General features: G+C 53.2%; 2 protein-coding genes across 9 annotated transcripts in view; one reads left to right on the top strand and one right to left on the bottom strand.

Moving 5' to 3' along the window:
- The window catches only part of LOC104683866, a 13,661-nt gene extending 3,986 nt beyond the window's left edge, over positions 1-9,675 (bottom strand). The window contains exons 1-5 of the mRNA XM_039557791.1: positions 9,337-9,675; positions 8,262-8,637; positions 6,606-6,725; positions 6,303-6,415; positions 1,210-6,097 (exon numbers count right to left, since the gene is read on the bottom strand). Of these exons, the coding sequence (XP_039413725.1) occupies positions 1,210-2,151 (942 nt within the window). The 5' untranslated portion in view covers positions 2,152-6,097; positions 6,303-6,415; positions 6,606-6,725; positions 8,262-8,637; positions 9,337-9,675. The remainder of the gene's footprint in view (positions 1-1,209; positions 6,098-6,302; positions 6,416-6,605; positions 6,726-8,261; positions 8,638-9,336) is intronic.
- On the top strand, positions 7,684-26,977 carry ANP32A (acidic nuclear phosphoprotein 32 family member A). 8 transcript variants are annotated; one of them, XM_039557544.1, is made up of 8 exons: positions 7,684-8,098; positions 21,883-22,032; positions 22,146-22,268; positions 23,487-23,685; positions 24,607-24,705; positions 25,600-25,697; positions 26,222-26,569; positions 26,697-26,977. In XM_039557544.1, exons 1-8 carry the CDS (start codon positions 8,045-8,047, stop codon positions 26,913-26,915), a joined length of 1,290 nt encoding a protein of 429 aa, XP_039413478.1. In that variant the 5' UTR covers positions 7,684-8,044; the 3' UTR covers positions 26,916-26,977. The 8 variants fall into 8 exon arrangements, with proteins under 8 accessions (XP_039413478.1, XP_039413483.1, XP_039413482.1 ...); XM_039557549.1 differs by having other exon boundaries at positions 7,735-8,098; positions 24,619-24,705; positions 26,509-26,569; positions 26,697-26,974; XM_039557548.1 differs by having other exon boundaries at positions 7,740-8,098; positions 26,509-26,569; positions 26,697-26,974.
- Positions 26,978-27,157: the final 180 nt, after the last annotated feature.

Here is a 27,157-nt window from a genome sequence, read left to right as displayed (position 1 = left end):
CGAGATTCCACCCAAGGATCCTCCCGAGATTCCTCCCGAGATTCCACCCGAGATTCCCCCCCGAGATTCCACCCAAGGATCCTCCCGAGATTCCACCCGAGGTTCCTCCCGAGATTCCACCCGAGGTTCCTCCCGAGATTCCCCCCCGAGATTCCCCCCCGAGATTCCCACCCGAGATTCCACCCGAGATTCCACCCGAGATTCTCCCCCGAGATTCCACCCGAGATTCCACCCGAGGTTCCACCCGAGATTCCCACCCGAGGTTCCACCCGAGATTCCTCCCGAGATTCCCCCCCGAGATTCCACCCAAGGATCCTCCCGAGATTCCACCCGAGGTTCCTCCCAAGGATCCTCCCGAGATTCCTCCCGAGATTCCACCCGAGATTCCACCCGAGATTCCACCCAAGGATCCTCCCGAGATTCCACCCGAGGTTCCTCCCAAGGATCCTCCCGAGATTCCACCCGAGGTTCCACCCGAGGTTCCTCCCGAGATTCCCACCCGAGATTCCCACCCGAGATTCCACCCGAGGTTCCACCCGAGATTCCTCCCGAGATTCCCCCCCGAGATTTCCACCCGAGATTCCACCCGAGATTCCACCCGAGATTCCTCCCGAGATTCCCACCCGAGATTCCCCCCCGAGATTCCACCCAAGGATCCTCCCGAGATTCCACCCGAGGTTCCTCCCAAGGATCCTCCCAAGATTCCCCCGAGATTCCAGCGAAGGCTCCTCCCAAGATTCCCCCGAGATTCCCCCCAAGGTTTCCCCCCCGAGGTTTCCCCCAAGATCCCCCCGAGGATCCCCCAAGGATCCTCCCAAGATTCCCCCGAGATTCCCCAAAGATCCCCCCAAGATTCCCCTGAGGTTCCCCCAAGATTCCCCCAGGATTCCCCCCGAGATGCCCCCAAGGTTCCTCCCGAGGTTCCATCCGAGATTCCCCCAAGATTCCCCCGAGATTCCCCCCGAAGATCCCTCCAAGGATTCCCCCGGGATTCCCCCAAGGTTCCTCCCGAGGTTCCATCCGAGATTCCCCCGAAGATCCCTCCAAGGATTCCCCCAAGATTCCCCCCAAGATTCCCCCCAAGATCCCCCCGAGATTCCTCCCAAGATTCCCCCTGAGGTTCCATTCGAGATTCCCCCCCGAGATTCCTCCCAAGGATCCTCCCAAGATTCCCCCAGGATCCCCCCCAGGATTCCCCCTCGGCCCCGCTCCCCACCAGGGCCCTTTATTCCCAGTTTTCCCGGTGTATTCCCAGCTTTGCCCGGAGCTCCTGCTCCTCCCCGTGGATCCCAAATCCCGGGATTTTCCCCCAAAAGGCGGAATTGTTCCCATCGAAGCTTCTCCAGCCACAGCCTGGCACGGTGGCGGCTTCCCGGCTGCTGGGACAGCCCCGCCATTCCCGGGATGCTGCAGAACCTCTGGAAAAGCTGGGATTGGAATCGCAGATCCCGCTGCTTTTCCCGGCTGCATGGTAAAATTCCAGGGAATTGCCAGGTTCTCCTTCCCTTCGGGAATGTGGAACCACCATCGTTTCCAGGGAAAACCCTTTGGAACCACCGCTGTTTTCCAGGAAAAGCCCCTTGGGAATGCTGTGTTTTCCAGGAAAAACTCTTTGGGAACGCAGAACCGCCATGGTTTCCAGGGAAAATCCTTTGGGAATGCGGAACTGCTGTGTTTTCCAGGAAAAGCCCCTTGGGAATGCCACATTCTCCAGGAAAAACTCTTTGAGAATGCCGTGTTTTCCAGGAAAAGCTCCCTTGGGAATGCCATGTTTTCCAGGAAAAGCCCTTTGGAACCACCGCTGTTTTCCAGGAAAAGCCCCTTTGGGAATGCTGTGTTTTCCAGGAAAAGCTGGGATTCGCTGGGCTCTGGCCGTCCCTGCGCCCTCGCTTTCCCAACTGATGGAATTTTTATCCCGTTCTCCCACTTTTCCCCCTCTTTTCTTTTCCCCAGCAGCTTCTCCGAGGAAACATTTGGGACAATTCCCGGGATCAGGTGGGAAAATCCTGGTGGAAATTTCCCAGTCTGGGGGGGGGGGGATCCATCCCGGATTTGGAATTCCCTGAATCCCAGGAAAAGCAGCTCCCGAACTCCGCCATTCCCGAGAAATCCCTGGCACCTCAAAGTCTGGGAAAGCCGCAGGAATTCCATTGGAATTGCAGGGCAGTCGAGGCCCGGCGGGATTTTCCCAGAGTTAATTCCGTGAACCCGGAATTCCCGATGCAAGCCGGGATCTCCATGGATTTCCCTTGGGAATTGTCAGAGCCGCGTTTGGCAAAGCGGGAGGAATGAAACCTGGGAATGCCGGGATTTTGGGAGCGGGAATTGGGGATAACCCAATCATTGGCATATTCCCAAATTTCCAGGGTTGATTGATTCCCAAAAAAAACCCCCGCAGGATTGTGGGAATGTTTGGAGGGATGGAAAAACGGGATGGATTTCATGGAATTCCACGGGAACGGACACTTCCGTTATCCCGGCAGTTTTTTCCGGGAATTCCAGCCCAGGCAGGAATTCCTCGCCGCTCTCGCGGGGCTCTGGAAGCGGGAGCCATTCCCTGGTTGCCGTCTGGCCAGCGGGAATGCTGGAATGGCATCCCAGGACACAAAGAGCAGCGGGAAAAGGGAATCCGGCAGCTTGGGAAGGGAAGGGAGGAGCAGGGAAATGCCGACGGATCCAAGGAATGCCGGGGAAATGGAAGGAAGGGCTGCGGGATCATTCCGGATCAGCTTTTCCGGACTTTCATCCCAAAGTTTTCCTGGGATTCTGCGGGATTTCCTCATTCTCCGAGGAGCTGAATCCTGGTTTTATGGGAAACCACCCCCCCATTCCCAAGTTCTCCTCAAATTCCACAGGATTTGCTCATCCTGAGGAATCCAATCGCTGGTTTTTACAGGAATCTCCCTTCATTCCCAAGTTTTCCCTGGATTCCGCATTTTCTGAGGAATTCAACCCCTTTCCATCCCTGATTTTTACAGGAACCACCCTCAAGTCCCAAATTTTCCTGGGATTCCACAGGATCTCCTCATTCTCAGAGGAAATCCATCCCTGATTTTCACAGGAAACCACCTCCCATTCCCAAGTTTTCCTTGGATTCCGCGGGATTTGCTCGCCCTCAGGAATTCCAGCAGCTCTTCCCGCAGCAGGAGCCTCTGGAAAACCCCACGGAAGCAGCTCCTGCTCCAGGAAATCCCATGGGATTTGTCCCTGGAAAAGGGCAGGAATGGGCAAACATTCCCAAAAGGAACAACCTGGAGTGAAAACTCTTGGAAAAACAGGAAACCAACCTCTGGATTCATCACAATGTGCTGGGATTGGAGCAGAATTCCCAAATTTTCTGTTTCCTTGGAATCCTGCCGGTATTTTTGGGAACAGCTCCATCAATCCTGCAAAGCTTCCTCAAGGAAATCCCTTGAACACCTGGAATTCCGCCATTCCCATTCCCAGTTTTCCCATTTTCCTTTTGTATCCTTCCATTTCCTGCAAGTTTTTAGCCCCAAAAATCCCCTTTTCCCCCCAGTTTCCCAAGGAATTTTCTCAGGAATTTTCCAAGCATCCCTGAAGGGGTTTTTTTCCCCACTTTTTTCTCATCCCCCTCCTGGATTTCCAACAGCAAAAATCCCCCCAAAATCCAGGATTTCCCAGCTTTGATTTTAACTCCCGAGTCATTCCAGCTTTTCCATGCTTTACACCCATTTTTCCCTAAATTCCGAAGGTTTATCCCAGAATTCCTTGGATTTTTCATTATTCCCGATTTTTTTTTGGGGGGGGGGGGGAGGGGATTTGACCGAGTTCTCCCATCGCTCCAGGCCAAGGGAAGCAGGAAAACCATGGGATATTCCACTAGAAAACTGGGAATATCCCAATTATCCACCAGGAATTTTTACCAGGACGAAAGAAAATAGAATTTAAAACAAACCAAAAAAACGGGAATAACGTTTTCCCCTCAATTTTAGGGAATTTTGGGGGGGGATTTGGAGCCATCCTGGGATTTTTTTCCCTCATTTTTTAACTTCAAATCAGCTTTTCCTCGTTTTATTATGGGATTTTCCCCATTTTTTCCCCGGAATGCTGCAAAAATTCCGATTTTAAGGAGCTGAACCACAAATTGGGGTGGTCAGGAAATTCCTATGGAATCCCAAGGCTCTTTTCCATAGGAATTCCTGGATCCCAGGGATTGATTTGATCCCAAACTCCCCTCAGGGAGCTCTGCTGGGAATGCTGAGGGTGGGAAAAGCGGGAATTTTTTCCCGTTGGCATTCCCAGCTCCGCAGGCAGAGCAGGGAGCTGCTCCCAGGGAAAAGAAGGAATTCTTTGTGTGGGAAAACAAAGGGACATTCTCTGGGATAACCAAACAACTCCCAGGGATTTTCCAAGGGGAATTCAGCGGGGTGGGAATGTGGGGCAGCAGGAGGATTCCCATGGAAGCTGGAGGGGGTGGAATCCCGGGAAAACAAAGGGAAAAACCCGAAATTCCCGTGGAAAACAAACAAGGAAAAATGCCACAAATTCCTGGTGAAAATAAACCGGGAAAATCCCACAAATTCCTGATAAAAACAAACAAGGAAAACTCTCAAATTCCTGTTAAAAATAACCAGGGAAAAAACCCCAGAAATTAAAAATTCCTGATTAAGAAAAAAAAGGGAAAACCCTCAAATTCCTGGTAAAAAAACCAATCCCACAAATTCCTAATTCCTGGTAAAAATAAACCGGGAAAATCCCATAAATTCCAAATTCCTGGTGAAAACAAACCAGGAAAAACCCTCCTATTCCTGTAAAGAAACAATCCCAGAAATTCCAAATTCCTGATAAAAATAAACCAGGAAAAATCCCAGAAATCCAATTCAAAATTCCTGTTCAAAACAACCCCCATGAAGTCCAAATTCCTGATAGAAAGAAACCAGGAAAAACCCTCAAATTCCTGGTAAAAACCAATCCCACAAATTCCTAATTCCGGATTAAAAAAACGGGAAAATTCCACAAATTTAATTTAAAATTCCTGTTCAAAACAAACTCCAGAAATTCCAAGTTCCTGATAAAAACAAACAAGGAAAACTCTCGAATTCCTGTTAAAAATAAACCAGGAAAAAACTCCCCAAATTAAAAACTCTTGGTAAGAATAAACAAGGGAAAGCCTCAAATTCCTGGTAAAAAAACCAATCCCACAAATTCCAAATTCCTGGTGAAAACAAACCAGGAAAAACCCTCAAATTCCTGGTAAAAATAAACGGGGGGGGACCCAGAAAGTAAAAATTCCTGATTTAAAAAAAAAGGGGGAAACCCCCTCAAATTCCTGTAAAGAACCAATCCCACAAATTCCAAATTCCACTCAAACCAACCAGGAAAAATCCCACAAATTCAATTCAAAATTCCTGATCAAAACAATCCCCATGAATTCCAAATTGCTGATCAAAAACAAGGAAAAAAACCCCAGAAATTAAAAATTCCTGATAGAAACAAACCAGGAAAAACGCTAAATTCCTGGTAAAAAACCAATCCCACAAATTCCTAATTCCTGGTAAAAATAAACTGGGAAAATCCCACAAATTCCTGTTAAAAATAAACAAGGAAAAATCCCACAAATTCCAAATTGCTGAAAACAAACCAGGAAAACCCCTCAAATTCCTGTAAAAAACCAATCCCACGAATTCCAAATTCCTCTGAAACCAACCAGGAAAAACCAATCTCACGAATGGAAAATTGTAGAAGGAAAAGCAAAAAAAAAAATTCTTTAAAATTTATTCCCAATTTATCATTCCTTTTCCTTTTTCATTCCCAAACTCCTGGAATAGGAACCATGGAAGGAGCAGCTTTAAACATGGAGTTTGGGCTTTAAACTCGGAAAAAATTCCCTCAGTCATTCAAAAAACCAGGAATTTTCTGCACCTTTCAGTACTCGAAACACAGATTTTCCTCAGGAGAAAACAAAGGAAAAAGCAGCTCTGGATCCCCAGAAATTCCTTTTCAATCACAGCTTATCCCAGCAAATTCTCTTCCAGGAGAAAAGTCCTTTTCCAAAGGTCTCCTCCCAGGCCAGGAGCACAAATTCCATCAAAAATTCCTGAAGATTCAGCCCAGGAGCCACCTCTGGTCGCACCTGGGAAGGAGAAGTTCAAAGAGAGCTGAAAGAAAATTCCGCTTCATTCCCAAATCCCAAGCGATTAGAAAAGTTTGGAATATTAATCACCAGTCGAGGATTTATCAGCCAATCCCAAAATTCCATCATAAACTCCTAAAACATCCCAAAAAGATGAACTTTTTGCAGAATATCACTTTTATTTTGCTTTCATCGGAATTTTTACCTGGAGCTGGATGCAGCTTTTCCTGTCCCATTCCCAACACAATTCCTGCTGTCATCACCCACATTCCTGGGATTTATCCACGCTCACAGGTGACACTTCACCTCCATCCAGCGCTGCAAAATATTTGGATGAAATAGAAGTTTCCCAAGGATTTTCAGTGTTCTCTCGATGCTTTCCAACAGCTCTTAGGGATTTTCCAGCCCTGTGTTTTCCAGGGAAAGCTGGACAAGCCCAGCCACATTCCAGGAACAGCAGGAAGGGACAAAGTGGAATTTTGGAAGGAAAAAAAAAAGCACTTCTTACCTGTGTTCTGCTCCAGCTGATGGGAACGGTGCCCGGGGTTCAGAAATCCCAAATCCCTGAAGAGGAGCAGCTGTGGGCTTGGATCCTACATCCAACAGCTGCCACCTCAGCCAGCAGCGCCTGGAAAAGGAGCAGGAGCAGGGAATGCTTTGGGATGGAAAGGAGCTTAAAGCCCATCCCATTCCAAGGGCAGGGATAACTTCCACTGTCCCAGCGTGCTCCAAGCTGGCCTTGGACATTCCAGGGGCAGCCACAGCTTCTCCGGGAATTCCAGCCCCTCCCCACCCTCCCAGGAAGAAAATCCTTCCCAAAATCCCACCTAACCGTGCTCTCTTCCAGCCGGAATCCATCCCCCTTACCCTGGCATTCCAAGGAAAAAAAATCCCTTCCAATCTTTCCTAGCGGCTCCCACCGGGAACCGAAGGATTCCCGTCCTTGGCCCTGCTCAGGGCTTTTCCCGGGGGGATCCTCCCGAGCCTCCCGCTCTGCCCTTCCCTTCTCGGGGGGATCCTCCCGAGCCTCCCGCCCTGCCCTGTCCTTCCCAAGGATCCCGGACCCCGCCGTTCCGCCCCAGAGCCGCTCCCAGCCCGGTGAGGCGGCCCCGGCCGCGGGGACCCCGCTGAGGGCGGCCCGCCCGCTCCCCTCCCCTCAGCACCGCCCCCGCCCCGCCGGGGCCATTCCCGGGGAGACCCTCCCGGCACTCCCGGGCACGGGCAGCGACTCCCGCCCTTCCCTTCGCCTCGGGAACGGCTCCCCAGCCCCGTGAGGCGGCCCCGGCCGCGGGGACCCCGCTGAGGGCGGCCCGGGCGCTCCCCCTCCCCTCAGCGCCGCCGCCCCTCCCTCCTTCCCTCCCCGGCCGCGCTCCGCCCGCCGCTCACGCTCCGCCCGCCCCCCGCCGCCGGGGCCCGCGCCATTACCCGCGCCATTCCCGTACCCCGTTCCGCACCTTTCCCTCCCTCCTGGCTGCGCGCCCCGGGCCGGGAGGCTCCGGCTCGGCCACCGCTCCCCGCCCCGGCGCCTCCCCCAGGCGCGGGCGGGCGGAGAGGGCAGCGAGCGCCGTGCCCGGCGCGGCAAAGCCGCGGCCGCTCCGTCTCCATCAGGCGGCAGCGCGGAATGAGCCTGGGCTCGGCGCCGGGCTGTCCCCCTGCCCGGCCGAGCCGCTCCCCCATTGGCTTCCGCCGCGCCTCGCGCTGCCGGTTGGCTGAGGCGCGGCGGCGGCGCGCTCTGATTGGCCGGCGGCGCTGTCAATCTCGGCGGAGCCCCCGGAGCGCCCGCCCCCGCGGTTATCAGGTTAGTGCGCGCCGCGGTGCTGCGCTCGGGCTTCCGAGCGGCGCTGGGCGAGCCCGAGTCCCTCCGCGCCCCGCGATCGGGGGGCTCTGCACAGGGGTCACTGCGCCAGCCGAGCCGGGCACCCTCCGCGCCTCCCGCCAGCCACGGACATGGACATGAAGAAAAGGATCCACTTAGAGCTGCGGAACAGGACGCCCTCAGATGTAAGCAATGCAATGCCAAAAAAAAAAAAAAAAAAAAAATTAATGATAATAATGCTAATGATGAGAATAATAAAAAGGCATCCCACGGTTATTTTTTTTTTTTTTTGGCGGGGTGGAGCGTGCCAGGTGTTGGCGGGGCCGCTGCTGCCCTTGAGGTGCCTACCTGTGTGTGTGGGGGGCCGTGCCCCCCGCTTTGGGGGGCGCGGGGCGCTCGCGGTGAGGTTTGGGGGGGTCCCCGGGGCTGCTCCTGCCCGTGCCGGGCTGCGATGCCTCGGAGAGGGCTCGCCGTGCATTAAATAAAAATAAGTTGCTCGCTCCTCTCTCTCTCGGCGTGTTTAGTTCGCAAATATTTGTGCAGGGTGCTGGGCAGGGAGAGGCAGACAGGGACTGCGAGTGAGTTGCGAATGGTTTAGTTTAAAGTGCGTCTTCATTTCTTTGCAGTGATCAGGCAAGAGAGACTGGGGAGCCATATTTGTAACTTTGTAGTCCTCATGAACGCGCCCTTTCTCTCTCTCTCTCTCTCTCCCTCTCTCCAGATGCTGAGAAGATAAAAGGAAAGAATTTTGAAACCAATGCTTAGCGTTGGTTGGGTTTGCTTTGGGCTTTTTTTTTTTTTTTTTTTTTTTTTTTTTTTTTTTTTTTTAATTTTGCGGGCGATGGGGCATCGCCGCCGGTAGCGCGAGCGTTGAATAATAAGAATAATAATCATAAGAATAATAATAAAAAAAAAAATGGAAAGAAATCAACGCACTCTCCACCCCCTCCATCCCCACACACGCACAAAAAGGCTGGATGTGTGTGCGTGTTTTTCCTTCTTCCCCCTTTTCCCCCCCTTCCTTCCCCCGGGGCCGGACTTCAGGTTGTTGTTCCGCGTCTCGCGGAATAAACGGGGGACGGCGAAAAACTTTGGCAGGACAAAAAAAAAAAAAAAAAAAAAAGCCAAACAAACAAAAAAAAAACCCAACCAAAAAAAAAACCAACAAAACCCCAAAACAAGCAAGAAAATAGCGGGGGGGAAAGGAAGCGAAAAAATAGCAAAACCACCCCAAAAGAGTGGGCGGGAGGTGGCCGGGGGCAGGCGGGGCGCGAACCCGCGGCGGGGAAGCCCCTTCCCCTCATCCCCCCCCGCCCCGCCGGGCCCTCGGCGGTGACCGGGCAGGGCTCGCCGGGCCCCGGCCCCGCCGCGTCCCCCGGGCCGCCGGAGGCTGCGGGAAGGGGAGCGCGGGGGGCGAACGTACCTCAGCGGGGAGCGCCCGGGGCAGCGCGGCGGGACGCGGCCGGGCCGAGCGCGGTGTTGTCCGGGGGACAAAGGCGGGCGCGGGGCGGCGGAAGCTGCGCTTTAAAGTTTAAAAACTCCTGGGCGAGCAGGAGGAGGAGGAAGAGGAGGAGGACGGCACGGAGGGGGCACGGAGCGCAGAGCCCCGCGCCACAGCCGCCATGGCCGGCGCTGCGCTGCCCGGCGCGGGGAGCGCGGGGGCTCCGTGAGGCGAGCGGGGCAGCGCCGCACCGCAAGTAGGACGCGGCGCCATGTTCTGTGCTGCCCCCCCGCCTTCCCTCAGCGCCGCCGCCTCCTTCTCCTCCTCCTCCTCCTGCCGCTGCCTCGGCCGCGGGCGGCCCCGCGGGGCCGTGAGGGAGCCCCGCTGCCGCCGGGGCTGAGGCGGTGCGGAGGCTGCGGCGGGGCCGCCCGGCGCCCTCCCGACATGACGGGCAGCGCCGCCGCTGCCATTTTGTCGCCGGCCGCGGGGCGGGAGGAGGCTCGTGACGGCCGCGCCGGGGTAAAAAAGGATAAAAAGCTTTTGAAAAATCGGGTTTTATTGAATATTCGGGGCACGGCGAGGCAGCGGCCGCCGGAGCGGGGCCGGGGCCGCCAGAGCGGGGGGAGCCCCGCGGCCCCCCCGGGCAGCGAGCGCGGAGCCGGGAATCCGCCTCCTTCCTGGGCAGGGCCCTGCGGGGAGGCAGCGCTGGGCTTTGGGAAGTGTTTCTCTCCTTTTCAGCCTCTTTTTAAAATTAATTTTCCGTGATTTTCTTCTTTTTTTTTTTTTTTTTTTCATAGTTTTCTATCTTTTGGTCATTGTTTGCCCCCATTTCGCTTCGCTGCCTTTCTAACTGGAGGCTTCTTGCCCGGTTTAAACTCAGACTTAAGGCTTTAAATGCAGCTTCCAAAGGTTTAAACCGGGCTTTCACCCCCCCCTCCCCGCTTTCCACGCTTGGATTTTGTGCTGTTTCTGCTCAGTTTTGCCTCACGCCAAAGAAAGTTGGGACAGCTCGGAGCAGGAGGGGCTTCCCTGCTCCTCAGGGCTGGGAATGGGCAGCAGGGAGCTGGAAAATCAGGATCATTTCACCTGGAAACTCTTGGTTTTCCTTGGCACCCTTGGAATCTGTCCGGGAATTTGGTGTCTCGGTGTTCCCAAGGTGTCCTAAACCCCAGTTTTCCAGGTTTTTAGGCAGAGGGCTAGAGATTCCAGTTGGGAATGTTGTTGTGTTCCGAGTTGCTTCCAGCTGTGTGCACGGGGTTGGAGTGTGGGGGGTGAATTCTGTTCCTCGGCAATATTATTTAAGGAAAATTCCTTCCAAATCCACCCTCTGGAAGTGGGATTGGGAAGGAATAGCTGTGCCAAAGTGATTTATTTCTGGATTTCAGGAAGTTCTGGGGTATGAGGAGGATGCGTTTGGGAATTGTTTTCCTTCGTTTTGGGCGGTCAGTGTTTGTCCTTGTCGTTATTCCCCAGTTTTGATGTGGAATAGAAAGAAATCCTGGGAAAATCCCTCAGAATTTCGGAGTTCCCTCAAATTCCGCGCTGCTTTTTTAGAGAGTTCATCCTGAAATCAGCCAGGACCAGCCCTTTTATAAGTCAGGCTCAAATAATGGGACACGGATGGGGTTTGGTGCTTCTTCCTGAGCCTGCTTGGGAGATTTTATTGCTGCGCCGCCTGGTTTTCCATGGAATTCTGTGCTTTCCCATCAAATCATCCCATCAAGTGCCATCCTGATTAAGAAAACATCCTCCGGCTGTCCTCAGGTGGATTCTGTGGGAGATATTCCTTCCTTAATCTCATTTTTGTTGTTTAATCCTGTCATTTTCCCATTATTTTCCGTATCCACCTGGATTTTACTGCTGGAAATTTGGGATTTCTGGCTGTGGTTCAGGCAGGTGTTTTCCCAGATATTCCCACTTTTTCTCCTGTTCCATTCGTGAGGCGCAGCAGAATTATCCCTTGGTTTCTTTTATCAATACAACTTTTCATTCTAATTTATCAGCTCCTGATAATTGTCACGAATTCCCAGGAATTTCCCTGATCATTCCCATGGGAAAATCCGGAGTAAAATCCAAATACTGGGAAGCAGGTGCAGGTGGGGGGTCAAAATGAGGCCCAGAATTTGGTTTATCGGGAGAAAGAATTCCTTTATCGGCTCCAAACTGCAGCAGGGATAAAACTTGGAATTTATTCCTCCCTGTTCTGGCTCATTCCTGGGGTTTTTTTCCTCCCCTGGAAGTTTTCATTCCGGAGGGAAACGGTGGAAAAACGTGTGGGAAATTCCCTCTGAAAGTGGAACTGGATTTGAAAAGGCTTTTTTCCCTCTTCCTTGCTCTTCCCGTTTTCCCGTTTCTCTGGGATGCCGCTGGATTTAGTTTTGGCCTCCTGAGAATTCCCTTTTTTTTTTTTGGGAAGCTCCAAATGTTCTCTGGGATTCGGGTGTCCAAATTCCAGCTGGAAGGGTGGGAATAAGAGGAAAAGCTGGGGTGGAACTGATGGAATTGTGTGGGATTCCAGCTCTTGGAATTCCCAAAGGAACCGAGCTTCTCATCCTGCCCTCGAATTGGTGGGAAAATCTCAGTCCAGACTTCTCCTGGATTAAACCTTGTCCTAACCCAGCCCTGGAGCAGGAATTGCTGGAATTTTGTGTTATTTGTCATGGAATAAATCCACATTCCTGCTGCTCTGCTCCAAGCGTGGCCCAAAACCTGGGAATTCCGTGGGCATTTTCAGGGATTTGGGAATTTTAAATTCTTGTCCGTTTCCCCGAGTTTCAAAAATCCGTTTGTTTCCATTGGTGAGCCGTCTGAAATATCCATGGAATGCTGGGAAAAGCAGCCCTGGCTGCTTCCTTAAATATTTCCATCCTGAATATCCATTGGCACCAGAATCCCTGGCTCTTTCCCTAAATATTTACATCCCATCAAACTGCTTCTCCTTAAATCCTTCCATCCCGGGAGGCTGTGGAGTGGTTATTCCCATTCCATCCCTTCCCTGGATTGCTCCCTCCTCCTGCTGCTCCGGGTGCTGGAGAATCCTGGAAATTCAGGATTGGGATGTCTGGAATACAGCTGGCTGGTGTCCAGGAATGGATGGAGAGTCAGGGAATTTGGGAATGCTGCTGGATTGCACTTCTGGGATCTCGGGAAGGCGCAGGATTTTCCTGGGATAACGGGAAGGGAGAAGGGTCTGGATTGAGGTGGATCAAATGCTCTGTATCCACAAATGCCAGCTGGGAATAGAGGGTGGGAATGTTGTCCTTGGGAATGCTGGAATTCCTTGGGAATGTTGGACAACATTCCCAGCTTTTTCCATGACGTTGCTGCACTTTTCCTGCAGGAATTTTTTCCCCGTCTCCCCTGTCCTGCAGACAGAACAACCGGGAAATTGGGATTTCCCTGGATTGCTGCAGTCAATCCCGAAATTTAGGGAAGCACAATCCCTGACAAACTTCCAAAAGCAGGGAAAAAAATCCACGGTTTTCCTTTCCACTGAAAGTTATCCATGGATTCCCTTGGATCCTTCAAAGCCGTGAGAGAAGCCGGAAAAGCTCTTCTTTCCCAAATATTTCTCCTCATTAGTCCTTAATTAATCTTCGTTTAAAGGCAGGGATTTTTTCTGCGTCTCCGCCTCATCCCGGGAATGCCCAGCTCCACATCCGAAGGCTCCCAATCCCAACCTGCGGAGTTTTCCAGGGAAAGCTGCACTGCGGCCCTGGGTTTTCCTTCCGTTTTATTGGATTTGGGAGCTGGCGGTGGAGGAAAAACATTTGGAATGTGGCAGCGCCGCTCCTCCAGGAAAAATCCCTGGAGCTGGAGCGATCCAGGGCAATTCCAGGCAGGAGCAAAGTGATCCCAGCCGCTGGAAAATAACGGGAATATTCAAAGGGAATGGAATTTCGTGGAAGGATGGAGCTGTTTATTCCCGGGTTTGGAAGAACAGCGTGTCTGGAATATTGGGAATTTTTATGGAGTTGAAGGAACAACCCCAAGAATTCCCAGTGAAAGTTTTCCATGGAAAACTCCGTGTGTTCCTGGTCTGTTTATAGATGTGACTATGGATCTTGGAAATGCGGGAAAGGGGATTTGGGGAATTTCCTGGGGCGTCAGTGATGGATTTTCCCTCCTGGAATTTCTTCAGGATTGGAGATGCCCCAGAATTAGACACAAGAATTCCCAGGATTCTTCACCTTTCTGCCACTTAGGGATTTCCCGTGGATCCAGAATGGAGCAAAGGGATGTGAAATTACTGGAGCCATCCGGGAGGGGTTTTTTTGTCGGGATTAGAGCTGGAAAATCCAAACTCTTGCTGAAAAATTCCGGATATTGAGCCAGGTTTTTTTCCGGAGCTGTCTCCGAACACGGAGCGGCTTTGGGGTAAAAGAACTCAAGGAAGAATCCCTCAAAACCATCCCCAAATTATTCAAACTCCGGGACTTTCCTGTCCCTTTTCCCAGCCCGTGATGTGGGATTTTCCGGAGTGCCGGCGGGAAGAGGCCGATCCTTGCGGGATGAGCCTGGATAAGCCCGGCTTGAGTGAGCCGAGTTTAAAAGGTGCTTTTAAGCTCCTGTTTAGGGATTTAGGAATCCTGGGCTGGGGATCCACAGGGATATCCGGGTGTCAGTGCATTCCCAAAATTCCGGGTGCTTGTGTGGCTGCTCTCTGTCCTTCTGTCGCCTTTAAGGACGCACCGGGATTTGGGAATTTGGGCCCAAATTCCTGCCTCTCCCTGCCCGTGGAGTGGAGATTTCCTGAAGGAGAGACTTTGGCTTTTTTCCTGGTTTATCCTGGAAAAAAAGGAGGATGAGGAAGGAATCCTGTGGCTCTGCAGAGCTCCCGGACAGGAGGGGGCAGGCAGCGGGATCGGGATCTGCTCCCAGGGAGCAGGGATGGGATGAGCGGGAACGGCTTCCGGCTGTGCTGGGGGAGGCCCAGGTTGGACATCAGCAGGAATTTTTTCATGGAAAAGCTGGTTAAATATTGGAAAAGGCTGCGCTTGTGGAATTCCCATCCCTAGAAGCATCCGAGGAATTCCTGGATGCAGCACTCAGAGCTCTGGGGGGGATCGGGCACAGCTTGGACTCAGTCTTGGAGGTCTTTTCCAAGCTCAGGGATCCCGGGATGCTGGGAGTTTAAATCATCCCTGGGATTGTTCCAAGAAAGTTGCAGCAGAGGAGGAATTCCAATCTGGATTTTGAGGTGGGATTTTGGACACCCCAGGATGAGCTCTGAGGTGCGGCTGGAGTTTCACGGGATGGGAATTCGGTGTTCCCAGGACAGGCTGAATCCTGGAAAGGTGCTGGCCTTGGGTTGAGGGCTGCACTCCATGGCTTCGTGGTGTTTTCCGAGGATTCTCTGATTCTGGTTCGGAATTCCGGCTGGGCTGAGGCGGGAATGGGGCGTGTTCCCGAGGAACCCGGTTTTGCTCGGCAGTCGTGGATTGCTCAGCCCCAGCAGGGAATTCCTGAAGGGAACAGGGTTTTTTGGATAGGGAGAGTGTCCCTGGGGGAATTCCCATGAACTGGAGCGCAGAGAAATCCTATGAAATTCCAGGAATTCCTGGCAGGCGCTGGCATTGAGCCGCGGTGTCGCTTCCATCCGTAGAGGTGCTGATGGAATTCTGCTCCCAATCCCAGGTATCCGGGGGATCCACGTTAATCCCATCCAGTCCCTTCCCTGTGGGATTCTCAATCCTCCGGCTGCTGGATTTCCAGGGAATTGGGCTGTGTTCCGTGGCCGCTTTCCTGCAGCATCTCTCCTTGCCCCAGGATTTTCTTGGGATTCTCTTCCCAGTACATTCCCAGCCAGGAGATGGTCATGGATAACTGGTTGGAAATCAATTGATCCCATCTCAGCTATTCCCGAAAAAAATCCTGAATCCTGTGCGGCTTTGGGGAAGGAAATCCATCCGCTGTCCCCCGATGTCACCCAGGAAAAGGATGGAACACCTCGGGAATTTCCCCTTCCCTGGGGAATCTAATCCTGCCCCAGGTCACATCCTCATTCCTGAGCAGCAGGAGCAGCTGAGGCTCCCCCCATGGAATGGGAATCCCATGGAACGGGAATCCCCGGTGGCCACGGGCCATGGCACCTGCTGCCCTCCCTGCTGTGGGCAGAATTCCAGCTCTGGAAAACCGGGAAGAGCTCAGCAGCTCCGGAGCTGCGGCCGAGCGGACACGGGGCGGCCCAGCAGCTGCTCTGATCCGGGCTGGAGATATTCCATGCTCTCCTTGCTTGTTTTCCGTGGGAGCCGTACGCAGGCTGGGATCACGCAGGGTTGGATCACGGAGGGCTTGGAATTGCAGCTGGAAAAGGAGGCTGGATTTCATTAATGAATGAATGAGTTAATGATTTTAATTGGGTTCTCCGGCTTGGGGACGTTTGGGGGTCAAGGAACGATCTTGGAGCAGGGATTGGCTCATGGGAGCAGCTCCGTCAATCCAGGGATCGAGTCGGATGCTCATCCAAGCTTTTGTTGGCCTGGTCACATTCCAGGTGGGATCGGAATGGGAAATTCAGGCAGTTCGTCAGCTCCAGTTGGAATTTTGGGAAAGCTTCCAACATCAGTGTGGGGAATCCTTGTCCGCACTCGGAGCTGGCCATGGACGTGGGCTGCTGCAGGATCGTGGAATCCCATGGAATTCCACGGAATAATTTGGGTGGGAAGGACCTTAAAGCTCATCCTTGAGCTGGGCAGGGAACCTCCCACTATCCCAGGCTGCTCCAAGCCTTGCCCGACTCGCTCCAGAGGGATGGGGCAGCCACAGCTTGTCTGGGAATTCCATCCCAGCCCTGCCCCAGCTCTTCCCAACTTCTGAGCCTTGCCACGCCCTGCCCAAAAAACCGGGAATGTTGTGCCTGTGGAGGGCGGGCGGGCTTCCCTCCAACGCTGCAGCACAAAGCCAGCGGAGCGGGAACCTGAGGAGATCCATTTCTGCTCAGGATTCCCGCATCCGTGTGAGGATCGATGGGGAATACGGGCAGGACGCAGCAGGACACAGGAGGCAGCGAGGTCATTCCTTACTGGAGAGAGAGCCGAGGCTTTTCCTGGACTCCACAGGCTTGGGAGAGCAAGAAATTCCCCAAATTCCGAGTGCTTGCGTGGCTGCTCTCTGTCCTTCTGTCGCCTTTAAGGACGCACCGGGATTTGGGAATTTGGGCCCAAATTCCTGCCTCTCCCTGCCCGTGGAGTGGAGATTTTCTGAAGGAGAGACTTTGGCTTTTTTCCCGGTTTATCCTGGAAAAAAAGGAGGATGAGGAAGGAATCCTGTGGCTCTGCAGAGCTCCCGGACAGGAGGGGGCAGGCAGCGGGATCGGGATCTGCTCCCAGGGAACAGGGACGGGATGAGCGGGAACGGCTTCCGGCTGTGCTGGGGGAGGCCCAGGTGGGAAGTTGGGAAAATTCCCTCCTGGAAAGGGCTGTAAACACTGGAACTGCCCCGGGAGGTTTGGAGTCCCCATCGCTCGGGATTCCCGAGGAATTCCTGGATGTGGCACTCAGAGCTCTGGCGGGGCTGGACTCAGTCCCGGCTTGGACTCGGTGAGCTCGGAGGGCTTTTCCAAGCTCAGCAATTCCATGACTTGGGATGTGGTGATAAGGCCCCCTCTGGAGAAGCTCCAGGTCTCGGATGTCATTTGGAATTCGGTGAAATCCAGTGGCTGCTTCCAAAGAGTTCCCTGTTCCTGCCCTTGGAGTAGGTTGGATGCTCCCTGGGGATCCCGTGGCTGTGCCTTTGGGAACCGGGAATTCCGGGAAGAGACAAGAGCCCTGCTTATCAAACAGTGTAGAGCGATGGTAGGAAAGCCCTCAGGAGCTCCAGGGAACGTTCAATCCAGAGGGAGCATCCCCAGCCGGGATGTCACAAGCTGGAAGCAGCCGGGAATGTCAGGAACAGAATCTGGGACAAAGGCTGGGTGAGGAACACTGGGAAGCTGCAGCTGCTCCAGGTGGGATATCCCAATCCAATGGATTCTGGATTCGCCCTGGGAACCAACCAACCTGGCGCCTGCAGCCTGGCTTTTATCCCAAACATTCCCTTGGGAGCGCATTCCAGGGAGTGTTCCCATGGAGTTTGGGCCTGTGGGTGTGGCTTTTCCAGCGGGTAGCAGTTTTTTGGGATAAGTACAGGTCCTGTGGTTGATATTCCATGAGTGCTTATCCCTGCTCCGTGGTGTAGGGACGGAGTTAAGGATACGTGACTTGGATTTCCAGATCTTTGGTGCTGCTTTTGGACACAAATTCCCGGGGGATTCTTAATCCCAGATGTGTCCACCTGGAGCGGCACAGGGATTTCCGTGGGATCCACCTGCATCCCCTCACCTCATCCAGGTGTGCTCCAGGATTCCTGGGTCCGGAAAGGTTTATCCCGTATTTCGGTGACAAAAAGCGAGGAAAAAGGCGGCAAAATTGTTGCTTTTACACACTGCCAGGGAAATTCAGCTCTTTGGAGGGATTCAGGAGGTGGAATTTTCCTCAATATTCCCAGAACTCCTGAAACACAAACGAGGAGGAGATTCCAGTGCTGCTGGACTCCGGGGAGCTGGTTTAGCTGGAATGCGGTCGCGTTCCCGCTTCCCTGTGCACACACTGCCAGCTCTGTGCTCCTGTCGGGATGCAGCGAGCCTGGATGAGATCCAGCGTCCCTCCAGAGGGCTCAGCACGGAGAAGGGATCTCTGTGTGGCAGCCAAATCCTTGGAAAAGTTCCCTGTCGGAGGGGCTGCAGAAAGCGACGGCCTCTCCCGAGTGCCGCGGCTGCTCCTCCTTGAAACTCCCGGGATTTTATGGAGAGGGAATGTGCCGTGGAAAAGCTGGAGTGGGATGTGCAGGGCTGGAGGCAGAGAGCTGTGGGGTGTTGGGAAAAATCCCACAAACCCAGTTCCTTCTCCTTTGGCACACCTGGATTTCCTTGGGGATTCTTAGGACATAGAGCCCTCCTGGAATTTTGTTGGGAATGCTGTTGTTTCCAGGGATTCAGGGAGTTAACACCATAAGCACCGACACCGTGTTGCTTTTGGGAAGGGTTGGGAAGGTGCTCTGCTCTTCCCAAACAGCCTCGGAACTCATCCAAGCTTTCCAAACGTGGATTGCAGGATTCCAGGAGGTTTCTCCATGGATTTGTTGGCTGTGCCAACAGGGAAGGTGGGAACGTGGCACTTGTGCATCAAAACTTCCTGAAAAGTGGGGAGGAAACAGCCTTCCCTAAAAAATTCCATGGCAGGGTTGGAATGGGATGATCCTAAAAGTCCCTTCCAACCTAAAACATTCCAAGATTCTCAAAAAATGCAAACTAAAAGGAAAAAAAAGGCACTTGGATCATTTGCCTTCGTGCTAAAGGCTTTTCCTTTGCATCCAAGGCTGTTTCCAGCTCTTCCTTAAATCTCCGCTCTGCTCCTGAGGGAATTTTTGTCCAGTTCCCTGGGGTTTTTTGTCCAGTTCCCTGTTTTCCGTGCTCAGGGAGGATGGAGGGATGGATATCCCCCCTCCTGGATCAGGGCAGGAGCTCTTTGTCCCTCAGCGGGCGAGCTTTGGGCGCATTCCCTCCCCTCCCCTTCCCTCCCTTCCCACTCCCCTCAGCCCCCAAAATTCCCCGTGAGCAATTCCCAAACTCCTCTGGGGCAAAACCCACACCTTGAGCTTCTTCCCGGTGTGAATCCCGGGGTGTCCTGGCTCCGTGTCCGTGGCTGTTGGGCTGAGGTGACGGAGCAGGGACACCCGGATCAGGAGGAGTCGCCTCCATTGCCCTTTTCCCGCCCTTTTTGTTTTGGCGGGAACTCCGGGGGCGCGTGTGGGGAAGATGAGGGGAAAAACTCTTTGTTTACCCCCGAAAGGATCCTCTGGAGAATCCTGATGATGAAACAGTGCCCAGGGAAGAGATCCACGGTTTTTTCTTCACTTCTTGGATTGGTTTTTTTTCCCCATGTAAATTTCAAGGTGGTGAGTGAGTGGTTTGGGAGTTTTATGTGGGGAATTTTGGGGTTCGTTTTTCCCTCATCTCTGTGGGATCAGGAGCACTGCCTTGGTCTTGGGTTTCCTCTCCCCACCCTGGGATTCTTCGGGAAGAAGAACTCTTCACCCTGGAAAACTTTGGAGTCATTCCTTATCCTAATTCCAGGAAAACCATGGATTTCTCCTGTCTGACACTGCCCCTCCTCCTCTCCACGATTCCCTTGTGCTCTCCTATTGCTCTGGGCTCCTTTCCCTTTTCACTCCAGGGATTTAATTAGAAATCCAAGGATGTTTGGAGCTGGAAAACTCCGTCGGATTCTTCCCTGTGCAGCAGGATTGCAGGAAGAAAAATTAAGGAAATGAAATATTTGCATATTAATTGTCCTTGCTGGGAGCTGAGCTGTTATTCCGTGTTTCTGCTCACATTCCTGCGGGTTCTTTATCCCAATCCCAGCATTATTTTTCCCACATGGAAACAACCCCTGTGCACCGTGCAGTGCAGGGGAAGGGCTTTTCCTGGGATTTAGGGGAAAAGTTTATAGGGGAAAAATGAGCTGTTCCTGGGATGGGTGGGCCCTTCTCGTGGAGTTCCACAGAGCCCAGGAAAACTCACTCTGGCTGCAGAGGGACGGGAATCCCAGGAAGTTTGGGATAAAAGTGAGCAATTTAGGTAAAAAAGGAGCACTTCCAGCCAGGCTGGAGTGCATTTCGGGAATCTGGGATTGGTGATGGTGTACCCAATGAAAAAAAACACCGGGAAAGGACCCCCCAAACAACACCCAGGCCCTTGGGGCCATGTTCTCCACACCTGAGGATGTTTCCCCTCCCCCCGTTTTGGGGCCATTCTCTCCCCCCGTTTTGGGGCCATTCTCTCTTCTTTTGGGAATGTTTTCTCCCATCGTTTTGGGGCCATTTTCTCCACCCCTGGGACCATTTTCTCCCCGTTTTGAGGCCATTTTCTCCCCGTTTTGAGGCCATTTTCTCCACCCCTGGGACCATTCTCTCCCCTTTTGGGGCCATTTTCTCCACCTTGGGATCATTCCCTCCCCTTTTGGGGCCATTCTCTCCCCGTTTTGAGGCCATTTTCTCCACCCCTGGGACCATTCTCTCCCCTTTTGGGGACTTTTTCTCCACCCTGGGATCATTCTCTCCCCTTTTGGGGCCATTCTCTCCCCTTTTGGGGCCATTTTCTCCACCCTGAGATCATTCCCTCCCCTTTTGGGGCCATTTTCTCCACCCTGGGATCATTCTCTCCCCTTTTGGGGCCATTCTCTCCCCTTTTGGGGACTTTTTCTCCACCCTGGGATCATTCCCTCCCCTTCTGGGGCCATTTTCTCCACCCTGGGATCATTCCCTCCCCTTGTGGGGCCATTCTCTCCCCTTTTGGGGACTTTTTCTCCACCCTGGGATCATTCCCTCCCCTTCTGGGGCCATTTTCTCCCCTTTTGGGGCCATTTTCTCCACCCTGGGATCATTCCCTCCCCTTCTGGGGCCATTTTCTCCACCCTGGGATCATTCCCTCCCCTTTTGGGGACTTCTTCTCCACCCTGGGACCATTCTCTCCCCTTTTGGGGCCATTCTCTCCCCTTTTGGGGACTTTTTCTCCACCCTGGGATCATTCTCTCCCCTTTTGGGGCCATTCTCTCCCCTTTTGGGGCCATTCTCTCCCCTTTTGGGGCCTTTATCTCCCCTGTCGCTCTGCACCTGGCACAGGAGATAAGGGGCCAGTGCTGTGACACTGGGAGCCTCCCCTTGCCTCATCCCCCACCACATCCCTCCAACTCCCCAGGAAAACCCTTGGAGCTCTTCCCTAAAATCCCACATCCACTCTCCCTGCTGATGAGGGCCAGGGGTGCTCCCGCTTTCCAGGGGTTGGAAAGATCCAGCAGCTTTTCCATGCGTTTTACCAAAACATTGTCATATCCCAGGAGTTGTGTGGAATTTAATACTTCTTAGTCGAAAAATTCATCATTTGGGAGTGGATTTTTGGGATACTTTTACTCAGGTTTCCATATTTTTTTAGGAATTCTCTGTCACCTTTACCACAGACTTCTCCCGAGCCAAAGGATTCGTTTGTAACAGAACGGAATAACAATGATTTCCATGATTAATTAATTCTAGATCAGTTTATGGGCAGGATTAGCTGTTTAAATGGTTTAGTATTAGTTTCAATGATATTATTTCAATTAAATAATTCATTTAACTAACATTATTTAATTTTAAAAAGGTATTTTGAGCCGGAATAGTTTTTGGTGGGAACTCCGGGGGCATGCGGAGAACGTGAGGGGGAAAAAACTCTGTTTATCCCCACATGGATCCTCTGGAGAATCCTGATAATGAAACACAGTTGAGGGACAAGATCCACGTATTTTCCACCTGAATTTCAGCCCAATGAGTAATTTGGGAATTTATTTGGGGAATTTGGGGGTTTCTTCCCACGCTGTGTGGGAGCACTGCCTTGATCTGGGCTTTCTTCTCAACGCATCCCCCAAATTCCTGCGCTTTGCTGTTGAAAACCTCCCGATTCCTACCAATTCCTTGGAATTCCTTCTATTTCTCCTCGATTTCTTCCCTTTCCAGGTGAAAGAGCTCGTTCTGGACAACTGCAGGTCGTTCGAAGGGAAAATCGAGGGCCTCACGGATGAGTTTGAGGAGCTGGAATTCCTCAGCACAATCAACGTCGGCTTAACCTCAGTCGCAAATTTACCAAAGTTAAACAAACTCAAGAAGGTAAATTCCACCTCCCCGGGCCAAATCCGTCCCTTTTCCCTTCCCTGCCTGTGGAAAAGGGGCTGGAATGGGCTGAAATGGGATTTTTGAGGATGTTTTTGGGCCCTTTGCAGCTCGAGCTGAGCGACAACAGAATCTCAGGAGGCCTGGAAGTGTTGGCAGAGAAGTGTCCGAACCTCACGCACCTAAACCTAAGCGGCAACAAAATTAAAGATCTCGGGACAATAGAACCTCTGGTGAGTTGGGATTGCTCCAAGCAGTGGCATTCATCCCGCTCCAAAGCCCTTGGAATACCAGGGCTTGGAATACCAGCCCTTGGAATATCCCAGCTTGCTCCAAGCCCGGCCTTGGGCACTTCCAGGGAATGTGGCTCCTTGAACCTGTGCCAGGGCCTTTCCCCCTCATTCCCTCCCAAAATCCCGCTTATCCCTGGATCTAGGCACAGATCCCAAGTCCTGGTGAGTTGGTTTTGCTCCAAGGAATGGGATTAATCCCATTCCAACCCTTTGGAATAGCTCGAGCTCTCCCAGGTTGCTCCAAGCCTGTCCTTGGGCACTTCCAGGGAATGTGGCTCCTTGAACCTGTGCCAGGGCCTTTCCCTCTCCTTCCTTCCCAATATCCCGGCTAATCCAGGGATCCAGGCCCGCATCCCAAGTCCCTCTCCCTGTTCCCGGTGAGCCGCTGCTTCCCTCTAGTGGCTGCCGGGCCGGGCTCCCCCATTCCCGGCGGGAATCACCGCAGCTTCCCAGGATTCTGTGGGCTCTGGATCCATCTCCAGGCTCAAAAATTCCCATTAAAACCCCTCCAGGAGCCCTTCCCTTCATGGATCTCCTTTCCTGCAGCACTGTTAAGCTCACAGGGAGGCCTGGAGCTGCTCCCAGTGCTCCCAGTTTTCCCAGTTCCAGCCCTTTTTCCCCAGTGCTTTCCACATTAAAGGGAAGGGAGAGATTCCCTAAGAGTTGCTGTTCCTTATCCATGGATAAGCCTTAATACAAATCCTCATTTCCGTGGGATTTTATTATTAGGATTCCCAAGTGCTGTGGGCACTGCAGACCTCTTCCCAAAAAGAAGTCCCACAAAACCCCAGGAGCTGAATTCCTGTTCTGTTTCCATGTGTTTTTTCATTTTCCATAGGCTGAGGAAAAATCATTCCATTTTTTAAAGCTCTCTTGGCAAAATTCTTGTGTCCAAATGCTCCATTCCTGCTTCCATCTGCAAGAATTCCTTTGGGATAACTCCCTGCACATCAGTTATTCCCAGAGCGGTTCAGAGCTCTTCCCAAATTTAACTTTTGGGAAGTTCTGGACTCCAGGGAGAGCCTTTCCCATCCCAGATCCCAACTGGGAGAGCCCAAAACACCCCCAGGAATCCCTTGAGCACATTCCCCGTGGCATCCTTGCCTTCGGAGGGAATTCCTGCACCAGCAAACCTCTGGAATTCCTTTGTTTTCCCAGAAAAAGTTGGAAAACCTGAAGAGCTTAGACCTGTTCAACTGTGAGGTGACCAACTTGAACGACTACAGAGAAAACGTCTTCAAGCTGCTGCCGCAGCTGACGTACCTCGATGGATACGACCGGGATGACAAGGAAGCGCCGGATTCCGACGCCGAGGGATACGTGGAGGGCCTGGATGACGAGGAGGAGGATGAGGATGGTACGTGGGATGGAGGAGGTGGGATCACAACCCGCTCCTGGAGCTGCTGGGGGAGGAGAAGGGCGGGAACAGCGAGCTCGGGGTCCTGAGGGAGGGAGGGGAGGGGAAGGACCTGAGAGAGGGAGGGGAGGGAATGAGGGAATGGAGTGAGGGAATGAGGAGATGGAATGAGGGGATGGAATGAGGGAGGGAGGGGATGGAATGAGGGAATGAGGGGAAGGACCTGAGAGAGTGAGGGAAGGGAATGAGGGAATGAGGGGATGGAATGAGGGAAAGTGCCTGAGAGAGTGAGGGAAGGGAATGAGGAGAAGAAATGAGGGAATGAGGGGAAAGAATGAGGGGAAGGACCTGAGGAAGCGAGGTGGGGGAATGAGGGAATGGAATGAGGGGATGAGGGGATGGAATGAGGGGAAAGAATGAGGGAATGGAATGAGGGGATGGAATGAGGGGATGAGGGGAGGGAATGAGGGGAAAGAATGAGGGCAAGGACCTGAGGGAATGAGGGAAAGAAATGAGGGGAAGGAATGAGGGGAGGGACCTGAGGGAATGAGGGAAAGAAATGAGGGAATGAGGGAAAGAAATGAGGGAATGAGGGAAAGAAATGAGGGAATGAGGGGAAGGAATGAGGGCAAGGACCTGGGTGTCCTGAAAGAATGAGGGAAAGGAATGAGGGAAAGAACTTCATTTTCCCAAAGGAATGAGGGGAAGGATCTCAATGTCCTGAGGGAATGAGGGACAGGAATCAGGGAGAGGAGCTGAGTGTCCCAAAGGAATGAGGGGAAGGAATGAGGGAATGGCGGGAAGGAGCCAGGAAAGGAATGAGGGAATGGCGGGAAGGAGGAATGGCGGGAAGGAGCCAGGAAAGGAATGAGGGAATGGCGGGAAGGAGCCTGGCAGGGCCTGAAGGAGCAACTTCCTCAGTTTTATCCCTAGTGAAAGACCGGGATGACAAGGAAGCGCCGGATTCCGACGCCGAGGGATACGTGGAGGGCCTGGATGACGAGGAGGAGGATGAGGATGGTACGTGGGATGGAGGAGGTGGGATTCCTGGCAGCTCCCGCATCCCAAAGGAATGTGGGGAGGAGGTGGCAGGGCCTGGAAAATCCCATTCCTCAATCTGGGAATGGAGGGGTGGGATAAGGAAGGAACCAAGGGAAGGGACTGAAGGAATGGAAGGAACGGGGATGTCCTGGAATTGTGGAAATCCTCATGGAAAAGGGTGAGGGGAGAAGCAGCTTGGGCATGGAAAAAAGCAGGAATTAGGGAAGTGCATGGAAAACACGGGGGAGCTCCAGTGAATTCCCAGTTCCGAGCCAGGCCCTGAGGAAGGAACACGCCAGAATTCCAGGGAATTCTGGGGCATCCCAGTGCTTTAGGTGCCGCCTTTCCCCGGCTGCCCCTGGAGCCATCCCTGGCTGCGGATCCGGCTGATCCCGGGGAATTTGCTGGATTCTCCCATCCCAGCGGCGCAGCAAAGCAGAAAAGCTGGATGTGCACTTTTCCCGGGAATGCTGAGTGGGAGCTCTGGGAAGGGCCACTTCCCAAAAGCTCCCAAACACACGGAAAACACTCCGGGGGCTCCGCACTTCCCGCTTTTCTGCTGGGAATGGTCGGATTTGGGGGCTTTCCTTTCGGGAATTCCCGAATAGGCCAGAATTTTGTGTCCCTGGGAGGGCTCCCGCTGGATAATGGGAAAGTTCTGCTCCGGATTCCTGGAATAGCCAGGATATCCTCCAGCTCCCAAATCCTTGGGAACAGTGGGAAGTGGAGCAGCCGGAGGCTCCATGAGCAACTCTGACCCTGCATTCCCAGAGCTGCCGCCAATCCCGTGCTATCCCTAAGGAATTCTCCACTTGGATTGCCAGGGTTTGGGGTGGAATGAGGAAAAGTTTTCCATGGATTTTGTTTTTCCAGAGGAGGAATACGATGATGACGCTCAGGTAGTGGAGGACGAGGAGGATGAGGAGGAGGAGGAGGAAGGGGAAGAGGAGGATGTGAGCGGAGACGAGGAGGTGAGGCTTGGAATTCCACAGCGGGAATCAGCGGGATCCGACTGGGAAGGGCTGGGCAGGAAAGGGCTCAAATCTGGGATTTGAGGAGTTTTAGGATGGGGATGGGGGAAAAATGGGATTGGGGGGGTGGGGGATGGGATTGAGGGAGGGGAAAAGGGCTGGAAGGAGGGGAAGTGGAACTGGAGGGGGAAAATGGGATTGGGAAGGGGGGAAATGGGATGGGAGGGAGAGAAATGGGATTGAGGGGGGAAAATAGGATCAGAGGAGGGAAAATGGGATTGAATGGAGAATGGGATTGGGAGGGGGGGAAAATGGGATTGCAGGAAAGAAAATGGGATTAGGGAGGGAAAATGAGATGAGAGAAGGGAAAAACTGGGATTGGGAGGGTGGGAATGGGCTTGAAGGGAGAATGGGATTGAGGGGGGAAAATGGGATTGGGAAGGGAGAAAATGGGGTTGCGAGGGTGGGAATGGGATTGAGGAAGGAAAAGGGGATTGTGGGAAGCTGTTTTCCCTCTCCTGCAGCCCCGCCCCCTCTCCCACCCCTCTGGAATGTTCCTCAGCCTCCCCAGTCCACCCCCGAGGCTCCGGAGGAACGCGCTCCAACAAATCCCGGTTTTCCCGGAGTCGGGAAGGGCAGCCCCGTTGCCAGGCGCAGCTCGGGAATTCCCGGCCCTTCAGTGCCGGATTCCTGCTGTTCCATCCCGAACCGGCCCCCTGGGAAGCGGCTCCAAGGCCTCGGGAAAAGGGCTGTCGGGAAGGATCCCGGGCCGATGCCGAGCTTCTCATCCCGCTTTTCCTTGTCCTCGCAGGAGGACGAGGAGGGCTACAACGACGGCGAGGTGGACGACGAGGAGGACGAGGAGGAGGCCGGTACGGAGCCCGTCCCGATCCCGCTTTTCCTGCGGCTGCAGCGCCTCGCTCCCAGGGCAAACGCCGGCCCCGCCCAGCGGGAATGCCGCCGCGGCCGGGAATAACGGGAATTGTTTGTGTTTTCCAGAGGAAGAGCGGGGCCAGAAGAGGAAACGAGAGCCGGAGGACGAGGGCGACGAGGACGACTGAGGCGCCCCTTCCTTCCCGGGAGATTCCCTCTTGTGATTTGACTGTTTTTATCCCGGAATTCCCTCTTTTCCCACCTCCCGACCCTTTGGAATTCCTTTTCTTTTCCCGATTTTTTTTTTTTTTTTTTTTTCCGTTGGTTTTTTTTTCCGGATTGTAACGTTGCTGTGGGAACCGAGCGAGGGTGGGCACGGGAATAAAATCCTATTTTTACTGCCACTCCTCCTGGAATTCTTTGGGAATTTCTTCCTTTGGATCCCTTCCCGGAGTCCCTGGAGCTGCGAGAGTTGAGTAGGAACCTGAGTTTGGGAATTCTTGGAAGCGGAGCTCGGACATCCCGGAAGCGGAAACGAGGAGAGAACCGAGTTGAGATCCGTGGATGAGCCGGGATTTTCCCACCTC

The sequence above is a fragment of the Corvus cornix genome, chromosome 10, assembly GCF_000738735.6.
Source record: "Corvus cornix cornix isolate S_Up_H32 chromosome 10, ASM73873v5, whole genome shotgun sequence".
NCBI classification, from domain to species: Eukaryota; Metazoa; Chordata; class Aves; order Passeriformes; family Corvidae; genus Corvus; species Corvus cornix.
The sequence above is the reverse complement of the archived record's forward strand: the minus strand, read 5'-3'. Positions and strand labels throughout refer to the sequence as shown.